We start from the raw sequence: 12,671 nt of genomic DNA, 5'->3' as shown, positions 1-12,671 counted from the left end.
TGGAGTTCGGGCTCTAGGTGCGTGGGCTTCAGTAGTTGTGGCACACGTGCTCAAGAGCTCAGGCTCAGAAGTTGTGGTGCATGGGCTTAGTTGCTCCGCGGCATGTGGGATCTTCTCGGACCAGGGCTCGAACCTGTGTCCCCTGCATTGGCAGGCGGATTCTTAACCACTGCACCACTAGGGAAGCCCAGTACTTTAAATATATCATTCCAGTGTCTTTTGACAGCCATAGTTTCTGATGATAAACTGGCTGTTAATCTTATTGAGGCTTCTTTGTATGTGACGAGTCTCTTCTCTCTTGATGTTTTCAAGATTTCTTCTTTGTTTTTGTCTTTCAACAGTTTCATTATATCTTGATGTCAAACTGACTTTATCCTGCCTGGAGTTTGCTGAAATTCCTAGATGTGTAGATTCATATCTTTGAACAAATTTGGGAAGTTTTTGACCATTATTTCTTCAAATACTTAAATACTTTCTTCTGCTCTTTTCTCCCTTCTCTGGGACTACATTATGTATATACTGATGTGTTTGACAGTGTCCCCTAGGTCCTTAGACTCTGTTAATTTTTCTTGATTCTCTTTTCTTTGCTCCTCAAACTGAGCAATTTCTTTTTTCAAAGCCTCTTTATATATTAAATGGATTATTTTTTCAATATGTATTATTACAATTTAAAGTTTTCTTTAAAAAATAAACTATAGGGACTTTTAAAAAATTCAATGATATTCAGTTCCATATAACAATGCCAGAAATTTCATTAGCAAAACAATTAGTAGAAGAGTGTATCTGTTGTGAATACTGAAGATGGATTTTCATCGTAGTAAATTAGTGCTGAATCAGTGATTCCTGACTGACTGAGCAATTTCAATTGCCCTGTTTCCAAGTTCGCTGACTGATCCTTCTGCCTGCTCAAACCTGCTGTTGAAAGAGTCTAATTTTTCATTTCAGCTATTACCACTTTTCAGCTTCTACCTGGCTCCTTGTTATAATTTCTACCTCTTTACCAGTATTCTCAACTTGTTCAATTCATCATTCTGATTTCCTTTACTTCTTCGTCCATGGTTTTCGTCAGCAACTTGAGCATATGTACGTCAGTTCAAGTCCTTGTCTAGTATTCCCAATGTCTGGGCTTCCTCAGGGATGCTTTCTGTCATTTTCTTATTTTCCCCTGTGAATGAGCTGTATTTTCCTGTTTCTTTGAATACTTCATAATTTTTTTGTTGAAAACTAGACAGTGTAATGCAGTAAGTCTGGACATCAGATTCTCTCCCTCACCCTGTATGATGTTGCAGTCATCCGTTTAGTGACTTTTAGACAAGGACTATATTCCTTCTCGTATATGGTTACTGAAGTCTCTGATCCATTACCTCTGCAGTCAGCCAGTGGCCTTTCAGAGATTTCAGTGAATGCCTGGATCCAATAAGAAAAAGAAAGGGGCGTGGGGGCGTGGGGAAGACATAAATGTGTTCTGTTTAAGTTCTTTGACAGACCCCATCCAAGAAGTTCCTTCAGGGTGAGGAGCTGAAATGACATCAAGGTCCTGCACAGGACACTTGGTGAACTGCTACGCAGATTAAAAGACACAACACCAATCTTTAGAGGGCAAGGTCTTTAGTTCTCAACCTGGCGCCAGAAAGAAGGTGCTACTGTCTCCTCAGCTGTCTGTCACAGAGCTGGGGGGTGATAGCTTTCTATGCAAAACACCAAAATCACTGGAATTTACCAGACTCTTTTTCATCAAGCATCCTCCTGGTGTTGGTAGTGCACATGTTCCACTCCACAATTCCAAAATAGCTGATTCTAACAGACCTTCCCAGCTCAATAGTTGTTTCAGTGGAGGGACTAATTCTGGACCTTCTTACTATATCATCTTCCCTCCATCCATACACTGATTTTTAAATTTTAAATTAACCTTACATTCCTGTGATAAAACCTACCTGGTTATGATGTATTATCCTTTTTATATATTGTTGCATTTGATTTGTGAAAATTTTGTTGACAAGATTTTCTCTGTGTTAATTAGGAATACTGGTCTATAGTTCTCTTTTCTTGAAATGCCCTTGATTTTGTTATCAGTTTAATGCTGGTCTCACAGAATGAGTTGGAAAATAAGTCTCTCCTGTTCAATGTTTTGGAAGAATTGGTGTAGAATTCTTTGCAGAATTGGCATTATTTCTCCCTTAAATGTTTCGTAGAATTCATCAGTGAACTCACTGGTGCCTGGAGTTTTCTTTGTGAGACGTTAACTACTCCAATTTCTTTCATAGATATTCAGGTTATCTATTCTTCTTCTTGAGTCAGCTCTAGTAGTTTGTGTCAAGAAATTTACTCATTTCAACTAAGTTGGTGTATTTATTGGCATAAAGATTATTTGCAAAATTCTCTTACCTGTTGTTATGTGTAGAATCTATACAATGTCACCTCTCTCATTCTTTTTATTAGAAATCTGTGCCTTCTCTTTTTAATTTTTCCTGATTAGTCTGGCGAGGGGTTTATCAATTTTATCTTTTCAAAGAACCAGCTTTTGACTTCAGTGACTTTTCTCTACTGTTCTTCTGTTTCATTGACTTCTGCTCTGATTCTTGTTATTTCCATTTTTTAAAATTTATTTATTTATTTTTGGCTGTGTTGGGTCTTCGTTTCTGTGTGAGGGCTTGCAGCGAGCGGAGGCCACTTCATCGCGGCGTGTGGGCCTCTCACTTTCGCAGCCTTCTCTTGTTGCGCAGCACAGGCTCCAGACGCGCAGGCTCAGTAGTTGTGGCTCGTGGGCCTAGTTGCTCCGCAGCATGTGGGATCTTCCCAGACCAGGGCTCGAACCCGTGTCCCCCGCATTGGCAGGCATATTCTCAACCACTGCGCCACCAGGGAAGCCCCTTCTTTTTTCTATTTACTTTGAGTTTTATTTGCTCTTCCATTTTCTAATTTTGTAAGGTTGAAGCTGAAGTTACTGATTTGTGACCTTACTTGTTTCCTACACACAGGTGTTCAGTGCTAAAAATTTCACTCTAAGTATGGCTTTAGTTGCATCCCACAAATTCTGATGTGTTGTGTTTTCATTTTCATTCAGTATAAAATATTTAAAAAATCTTTTATGATTTCTCGTTGACTCACGGGTTATTTAGAAGTGTGTTATTAAGTTTCTAAATATATGTTGCCCTTATCCTTAAAGGTTAGTTTATTTGGAAGTCAACTCTAGATTAACTGATACTTTCTCAGCACTTTAAGATTATTCTGGGACTTCCTGGTGGTCCAGTGGTAAAGAATCTGCCTTACGATGCAGGGGACACGGGTTCAAGCCCTGGCCAGGGAACTAAGGTCCCACATGTCATGGGGCAACTAAGCCCATGCGCCGCAACTACTGAGCTCCTGTGCCTCAACTAGAGAGCCTGCGTGCTGCAGACTACAGAGCCCACATGTTCTGGAACCTACATGCCACAACTACAGAGCCCAAAACACCCTGGAGCCTGTGCGCCACAACTAGAGGGAGGCCTGCGCTCCGCAACGAAGAGCCCGCGCGCTTCAATGAAAGATCCCACATACCGCAACTAAGACCTGATGCAGCCCCCGCCCCCCCCCCCGCAAAAAAGAAAAAGATTACGCCACCATCTTTCATTGTTATCTATGTATACTTTGATAACAATTGGTTTTCATTGTTGCTATTGCAAAGTCTGCTTTTCCTTTGTAGGTAATGTGCTGCTTCTTTCTAGCTACTTTAAAATCGTTTTTTGCTTGCTTTTGATATTATGCAGTTTCACTAAAATGTAACTATTCTATGTGGTATACATGTGCTTTCTATATAGATTCATATATTTTTCAGTTCTGGAAAAGTCAGCCACAGTCTCTTCAAATATTGCCTCTTCTCCATTCACCCTATTTTCCCTTCTAGGACTCCAATTAGACACGTTAGACTTTCTCATTCTATCCTCTAAATTTCATAACAGCTCTTAGAATTCTGTCTAGTTTCTTCTCCTTCTCTTTTTATATCTGCCCAGTCATTTTGACTACTTTCTTCATGTTTGCTCATTTTTGTCTCTCTTTTTAAAATAATGTTATTTTATATGCGGAGTGATGATTCCATTATCTCAAGTCTTTGGAGTCTAAATCTTGCACTTACTGTGTTTACTGTCACTCATGGTTACCTGTTTCGTTATATGTTAAATGAACTCTAAGTATTAACTCATATATTTAGATAATGTTAATTTGTAGAAAGTAAGAGCTAAGTTGAGTATAGTTTTCTCCAAAGAGCATTTTGGTTTGCTGCTTCTTGGAGCCAGGGTAATATTGAACTGGGACCATTTCAACATCTTCAAGATCTCTGGCAGCGCTTATAATGGTATTAGGCAACACACCCTTTACATGTGCTTACTGCTCAGAGTCGATTTCATCTTTGGCTTTTTTCCCCCTTATTCGTTTTGTTACTTGGGAATTTCCTCCACTTTTTATGAGCCCAGCTATGCAAGATAAATTATGCCTTATGTAGGTTCTTATTATCATGGCAGGAGTGCTCCTCAGTGTATCTAGACTACAACCAAAAGGAAGCTAAAGTCCACAGTTAACCTAATGTCTTTATCCAGCTTAAAATATACTTAAAGCCATTTTCAGATTGCTTTATTATTTTCTTTTTACCTAAGAGTGATTTTTTTCTTCTTATTGCCGATTTTGTTGGCTGTCTTAGCACTTATTTTCCTCAGATGTTTAAGGGTTCTGACTTGCAGGACCATTCTGAGAGGAAGGTTTTTGTTTTGTCACTCTTCTTTTTACGGTTGCCTCTATTTGGTCCCCCACAATTCTTTACTTAGGACCAGATTATATTGACTATGTAGCCTTCTGCCTTGTTGTGGATTTCTGAATCCAGTTATCAAGTCAGTAGGCAGCTTAGCTAAGGTTCTGCCTGTAAGACTATATCTACTTCCTCGTATTTATCGAGTTTCCACTTAGTGACATGCAGTAAGCCTGTCTCCAATCTTCTACCCTGAAAGGGGCATAGACCCTATTACCCCACAGAAATAACTTCTCCTGTCTCTATTTGCTTTCAGACCCAGAGCTCAGAAGACTTGCAGCTTTAGCCCTATTAACCCTGCTTTATTCATCAATTTCATTTCTGGTTCATGGAGACGTGTAGCTTGTTTTCTAAGTGTGGCTAAGTCCTTAAATTTTTCTTTTCTTTTTTATCTATCATCTAATTAACGCAGAGAAAAAAAGCTACGATGTTGTTAAAAGTTGCCTAGTGAGAATCGTGATTGATTCTGACGAGAGATCAGGAAATATCTGTCCTTAGGAATCACGAGGTTTTTTTGGGTAAAGTGGCTTTAAAGCATGGACTTACAATGACATCTTGACCACGATGCCTATTTTGGTCTAATTTTAATAACTGGAATACTAGTACAAATACCTTTATCTCCTCTAAGAAACAGACCAACTACGATCAAACAGGAAGGCACAAGCCTTGCTCTTACTCACCTGCTCCAAGAGAAAATTATGTACATCTTCCCCTTCTGGTAAAAAATCCTTCCAGCTGAGGTCAGCCTCCCTCCATAAGGCTCCCACTTTCTTATGGCTCTAAAACAGACATTAAGTCCAATCCATTTAGTTTTACATTGGAAGGAGAAAAAGAAGTCAAGAGTACAGAAGTTTGAAGGAAGGCTAAAAAACTGAAACTTTTCCTTGCTGATATGAAGTTAATTTCTTAGGACACTTAGCTTTCAAACTGAGATGTCTGAATGTTCATAAATGTAATGGTAAATGAAGTACAGTTGCTTAACGTTCAAGAATTTCTTCTACCAGATGACTAATCTGGGGATCTGCAAGCTGGTGTTTGGGATTTATGAATATAATCACCTAAAAAGAGTCCAATTCACAGAGCTTATAAATTCAAAACTGTCTCTTTTCCTGGATAGTGCTATATGCATCCGCTATTAAAGCCATTCAACAAGCCTCCCTGGAGTCCCTCTTCATAGTAGGTTACGATTATGCGACCTAACATGAGAATGACTAAGGAAGTCATTGCTCCTGATCAAGGAATGAGAATTATTTCAAGGGCAAGAAGAAGTGCAAGGTTGAGCCCAGGAAACAACAGAGAAGAGCTGCTGTCAGGTGGAAAACTGATGAGGAGGTACAACAAGTCCACTGCCTGAACAAAGACACAGTGATAAAGGAAAATGTCAGGCTTTGAGGCTGCAACTGTCATCTAAGAAACATGTACTAGTTATTTCACAGACTAACTTGCCCAAGGTATAGCTGATAACCTGGCAGAGTCAGGATTTAAACTCAGGCTAATTCCAGAGCTTATATTCTATGAGAATTTTGTTTTAGTTAGAAGTGAGAATTTGCTTTCTGTTTCTACAAATAAAAGTTAACAAGAAGTTGAATTTTAGGGACTAAAGTCAAGTAGGTAGAAGAGCATGAGAAAATTCTGGATCTACAAATTAGGGTTCAATAAAAACTTTAGTGCCATCAAGCAAAGAATATTAAGAACAAACAAATAGATAATCAACTAGAATTAGAGACAAGACTGTTTAGTACACCTATCTATGAATAACTATTATACAAATAAGTATCATAGTTTAAGTCAGAAATCACTCTAAAATTTTCATACGTGAGTTGTTTTGTTTTGACGTTTCTCACCCCAGGAGTTACATCACCTTTGTGAAGCTATACCACTTTCCCAAACGTCTTAGACCTCTAATATAGCACTGACACTCTCTTTTGAAACTACTGGTTTAGATTTGTTTGTCTCCCTCTCCAGTTTATAAATTCTTTGAAGGTTTAGCTATCTTTGCAGACTAAAATCCTAGCATAGAGCTTTGCAAAGAATTATGCAGTAGTTATTAAACTAAAATAAATGCAACTTTAGGATAGAAATTCACAATCCTGCAGAACCATTTTTACCACCTATTTCTTTTTTGCCATTAAAAAAATTTATTTTATCGAAATATAGTTGATTTATCATGTTGTGTTAATTTCTGCTGCACAGCAAAGTGATTCAGTTACACATATATATACATTATTTTTCACATTCTCTTCCATTATGGTTTATCACAAAATATTGAATATAGTTCTCTGTGCTATACTGTAGGTCCTTATTGTTTACCCATTCTACATATAATAGTTTGCATCTGCTAATCCCAAACTCCCAGTCCATCCCTCCCCTACCTCCCCGACCCCAACCCCACCCCGTGAACCAAAAGTCTGTTCTCTATGTCTGTAAGTCTGTTTCTGTTTCGTAGATAAGTTCATTTGTGTTGTATTCTAGATTCCACATGTAAGTGATATCAATATGATTTTTTTACCACCTATTTTTAATCAGATTACCTAGCCCGTGATCCAAAAATATTGTAAAATTAATCATTTTATGGATCTTATCTTTCTCTGAAAGCAGAGGAGTTTTAATTGAAATCTATTAAAAAGTATAAATAACATAGCCATTTTGTTTCAAGAGAAGATAAAATCATTAGCCACAAATAAAATACATCTTGAGATTCTTTAGAATTCTACCAAATCTGGTTGAGATTAGATAATTCTTTCCCAAATTACAAGAAAACAGAAGGACAAATATACCTTTGGAAGAAACTAGACTGAACCAGAAACCTCACTTTTCTTTTTTTTTCTTCAAATAATAGACGTTAAGAGAGTTACCTGCACAGTGATACCTACGCTTTTCATGGATAACCCAAGATCAAAATCACTACACTTCCCAATAGGCTGCTAAATCCAACACTCACCATTTGTTTGCATAGAAGGTGCAATATTTCAGAAAGCAAGACTCCAGCTCTTCCAACAGGAAGTAAAGGTTTGCTAAATTCTCTGTAAAAGATAAGAGTAGTGATTAAGTACCTCTGAACAAACTCTCTGTTCTAGAACAGTATGCAAACAATGTGTGCCAAAAGAACAGATACTGTGCAACCTAAATAATACCGGGCAAGCAAAATTCCAGAACAGCTCTAAGTAATAAGTTTCAGAAGTAGTTCAGAGACTTCAGGTTCGCTTTACGCTTCATGGGGAAGCTGGAAAAGAGACTTTAGAGTTCCTGGGTTTTGCCTTTTTCTCTAACTGCTTCAGTGACGGAAGCAATGCAAAGATCAGTCTCACTTAACAATCTGTTTATTTACATGAGCTCCACCTTAAGCCGAAAGAAGAGAAGCACCTGAGGTAGCCGGGAGTTGTGAAGCTTAGTTATGAAGTGTTTTTAAGAAAGGAAGGTTTTCTTTAGAATACAGATGAAACAGAAAGGAACCAATTTCCTCACAGTCTATATCAGTATTTCCCAAACTGTGTTCCACAGTATTTCCCAAACTGTGTTCCACAGGACGTCGATAATTATTCCTCAAAAAAGGATTCTACAGTCAATTAAGCGAAGCACTGCTGACTTAAACAAAGCTACAGTTTTTATTTGTTGCTTGGTTTTACTATAGGATTCTCACAACCTTTAACGTGCTATAATACGCTTTGTGAGTCTCAAAGAAAAGGGACACAATAGTATGCAGAGTTTGACTATGTGAACAGCTTTGAGGGAAATACTAATGTTTTGAAGAAGAGTTTGGGAAATACTAGTCTACACAATGTAGCAACAATTTCCCACTCACGTCCAAATCTAGAAATGCCTAAGAGCTCAGCTCCTTTTAAAACAACCTGAGCATGTGCTATGCAGGTACCACAGTCTGAATGTTATTATGTGGAACTATAACCTCTTACAGCATTGGAGCAATGAGAGACATAGAAGTCAGATTAGCATTAAGCTTCCAGGAGCAATCACCTTCCAATTGCATGATTCTGGAGCCATATCTAACCTTAATGGACCACAGGGCTATCATATCCCCATCACTTCTCCAATTTAGAAAAATATAACATTTTTATACTGAAATTAGAAGTCTGAAAGAGCCACAGGCTGCGTGTGAGAGTCCTCAAAAGCACTGAAGCGAGAGCACTATGCTAGGAAGCTAGCTGGCAGGCTCTGAGTCATTTTAACTAGATATACATCAAAAGAAACAAGTATAACTTACATGATAAGTTCTCTCATGGAGATTCCGCCTTCTTTTAACATGGGGGTCACCAGTTCAGCAAGGTACAACCAAATATGGGGAATATCAATGGCCATGTCATCTGCCAATTCCAGTGTTTCTGAAAAACTGAAAAAGAACAGGAAAAAAATTCACATGCAAATGTAATTCAAAAGTTAACATTAAATAAACAGACCAAAAACCAGTTAACAAATACCTATTAAACAACTGCTATGTTCGGTACTGTTCTAGGCATCAAGTAAACAAGTTTTTGCTCTCAAAGAGCTTATACTAGTGTGGGGAGGAAAACAAAACCACCAAAAGCCTATTTGCAGATAGGGCTAATTCTCTGAAGAACATGGACTATGGTACTAGGCTATCCCTAGAGGGTGATCAGAAAATACCTCTGTATGGAAGTGACATCTGAAAGACTTAAATGATGAAAATGGGGCAGTTACAATGACGTTCTAGGGTAACAGGCTATTCTATTTAATCCCACACTATAAATAGTTCACTACAGTTGAGTATCATATCCTCTGAGTCAGTCAGAAGCACTGACTAAAAACTTAGTGGAATGCAGACCAGACACAAGGAGAAGAAAAGACAAAAATCCTTGTCACTGAGGAGCTTACAATGGGGAAGGAAACTGGATGGATACAAAAGAGCCTGACAACATTACTATATAACACCGTCATTATGACATGTTACAAACTGTTCGACCTCTAAAGAAAAGCTAATGGTTTCAGGCTTTCATGCTACGGAATACTTCTCAATGTGAAGTAAAATAAATGGAATTTCAATATAAAATTTAGAAACACCAAATATCAGCCCAGTCTTATTTAGGCTGAAAATCATAGTTATTCTTTTTTTTTTTTTTTTTTTTTTTTGCGGTACGCGGACCTCTCACTGCTGTGGCCTCTCCCGTTGCGGAGCACAGGCTCCGGACGCGCAGGCCCAGCGGCCATGGCTCACGGATGCAGCCGCTCCGCGGCACGTGGGATCCTCCCAGACCGGGGCACGAACCCGCGTCCCCTGCATCGGCAGGCAGACCCTCAACCACTGCGCTACTGGGGAAGCCCATAGCTATTCATTTAAAGTATAAAAACATAACTCAAGACTTTGTTAATCATTCCAATATAGAGCATATTTAAAAGCCCCAAAACAAAAGTGAATTAAACTATAGGAGACATATACATAATCACAAGGAAATACACATAATCAGAAGGAAAGGGCGAATGAATGAAGGGGCCAAGAGCAGGTGGTATTAGTCTTCGTATCCTTTTAGATCTCTGCACACATAAAATGTGTGCTTTTTCACTGCAATTCCAGTGTCTAGCCAGAGTGTGCCATTCTTTTTACCTACCTCAGAGGCCTACACAACACTTTTTCACTTAAAAACTACAAGGCAGGGTCCCTTTCCTGAAGGTGCCATTTCAAAACAACTGGCAGCTCAGCCACATTATCTAACTCTGGGCTTCATGAATCCTTAATGACAATTTTGTGACCTCACAGCTTGCAATTATTTGACATCTATTTGCTATACAACAGATTCTTGACTGTTCTCTCATTATGTCCACTTTCAGCTCGGTTAATGTGCCAATGATGGAACATAATCTGGCTGGGCTCCAGGATTTCTGGGTTGATCACCTATAACGCCTATTCATGTTCCACGGGTTAGCGGTATAGATTAAACCGTTTAATGAGTCCATGAGACAACTGTAGCCGTCTTGGTCTTGCAGCAGTGTATTTGCTCTTCTTTTCATCTCATATTACAACAAAGAGATACCCATATTCTTGCCCCGGTTTTCTACTTCCTGATTAGTCAGTTTATCATGGTACAATGTGCAGAACACAATCACTGATCAAATCCATACTGCTGATAAAAAAAATATTTGGCTGAACACAGGGTATCTGAAGCAAAAGCTCGTAAGAGACTTATTTCTGAGATTTACAGTTCCTAAATCCTTTTGTACGATTTTAAAAGAAAAATCCTAGGTGTGCAGAAGCTGCTAGATAATTATCTTTATGTCTTTGGACTACTACCTAGCCTGTAACAATGCCCTGCATAATATATTATATATTATATATACTCTGAATGTATATTATGCCTTACATAATATAGATTCAGAAGCTGGCTGAATAAATGAAGCAGAGCTACACCGTAGCCTTGCTTCTTGGTATGTAGTGACCACCACACCCACTAAACTGCACTTCCGTGAGGCCCACAAGTGGGACTTAAGACATCCCTTCCCCCATTTCAAATACAGAATCTCTACTTTTATTTATTTTATATATTGGGTTCCTGTCTAAAATTTAATTAAAGAAAGCAATACATTGTTCAAAGTTAGAAATATATTTTTTAATTCAGTAAAGTTCTGATTAGACATCTGCTAAAAAGGCAAAATAATCTACCGCAATTGGAAATGATATTGTCAAGCAGCATCTTCTACAATTTGCATTACGATAACTTAATAAAAATATAAATCTTACTGTAGATAATCAAAGAAGAAAGAATGAAGACATCTCAAAATTAGACTGGTCAAGTATTATTATGACTGATCATTAGAGAATCTAACTACAGGTAAAAGGAAGAAATAAATAAAAAGATTTAAAAAGCCAGTACCATCTTCAAAGGAATACCACAAAAAAGACTATTTAAACTAAATCTTACCTATGTGAGCAAATGGGGTCTTCACTTGTTAACTAGCACCGCTACCATTTTGCATATGGAACTTAGTCTGCTTGTCCATGTAAGCACCAAACAGTATCTTTTTACCAAAGCAGAACTGCCTTAAGTGGCAAGAAAAGTTCCAAAAAAGTAATCAAAAAAGTAGTCAAGGGCTACCCTGGTGGCGCAGTGGTTGAGAGTCCGCCTGCCGATGCAGGGGACATGGGTTCGTGCCCCGGTCCGGGAAGATCCCACATGCCGCGGAGCGGCTGGGCCCGTGAGCCATGGCCGCTGAGCCTGCGCGTCTGGAGCCTGCGCTCCGCAACGGGAGAGGCCACAGCAGTGAGAGGCCCGCGTACCGCAAAAAAAAAAAAAAAGTAGTCAAGGAGGAGATAAGAATTTCCTTTCCAATAAGCCTCTCCCAAAATGAAATATTAATATATCAAGATTCCTTGAAGGGCACATATTTTACGTCTCTAGTCAACTCCAATTTTTACTGACCTGTTTTTCATTTGTTTATTACACTTTCAAAGAGGTTCCAATTCCATGGTGAACAGTGAGCTACACTCAACTACCTTTAGTAGACAGTTCTTAAAAAGAAGTCTTCTGAGGCCATATTAAATGACTGTACCACACTATTTGAAATGCACCTACACAGTAATGTGCCCACGTACCTACCTATCTAATTTGCATGATAAAGTATTTAGATTCAAGTCCTGAAATTTCCAAGAGGATGGCTTGATGTTGTGGAAATGTTATTTATATACAGCAACTAGTATGCTCAGAGTTGATACAGCATCTTGTAAGGAAAATTCCAAAGGATCTAAGCTTTATTTATAAACCACATGACACAAAGAGCCTATCTGAAATTTCCGTCTAGTCTATCTTACTATTTAAGTAGCAGTGCATGCTTTGGGGAACTGTAGGAGAAAGGGCAGATTAACAGTTGGAGGTCTTCTCCTTTGTTTTCCAGAACCATCACAGCTTTAATGACTGCTCAGAAGTTGGCA

At 38.5% G+C, this 12,671-nt stretch overlaps 1 protein-coding gene across 16 annotated transcripts in view; it reads right to left on the bottom strand.

The window, feature by feature from the left end:
• Nucleotides 1–12,671, bottom strand: part of EIF4G3 (eukaryotic translation initiation factor 4 gamma 3) — a 366,964-nt gene that overhangs the window by 19,523 nt on the left and 334,770 nt on the right. For all 16 annotated transcript variants that reach the window (XM_060310039.1, XM_060310035.2, XM_060310045.2 and 13 more), the window contains 3 exons: nt 8,997–9,122; nt 7,719–7,800; nt 5,458–5,556 (listed from right to left, as the gene is read on the bottom strand). In XM_060310039.1, the coding sequence (XP_060166022.1) occupies nt 5,458–5,556; nt 7,719–7,800; nt 8,997–9,122 (307 nt within the window). The remainder of the gene's footprint in view (nt 1–5,457; nt 5,557–7,718; nt 7,801–8,996; nt 9,123–12,671) is intronic.

The sequence above is a fragment of the Globicephala melas genome, chromosome 1, assembly GCF_963455315.2.
Source record: "Globicephala melas chromosome 1, mGloMel1.2, whole genome shotgun sequence".
Lineage (NCBI taxonomy): Eukaryota > Metazoa > Chordata > Mammalia > Artiodactyla > Delphinidae > Globicephala > Globicephala melas.
Note: the sequence above shows the minus strand (reverse complement) of the source record. Positions and strands in the feature narration are given on the sequence as shown.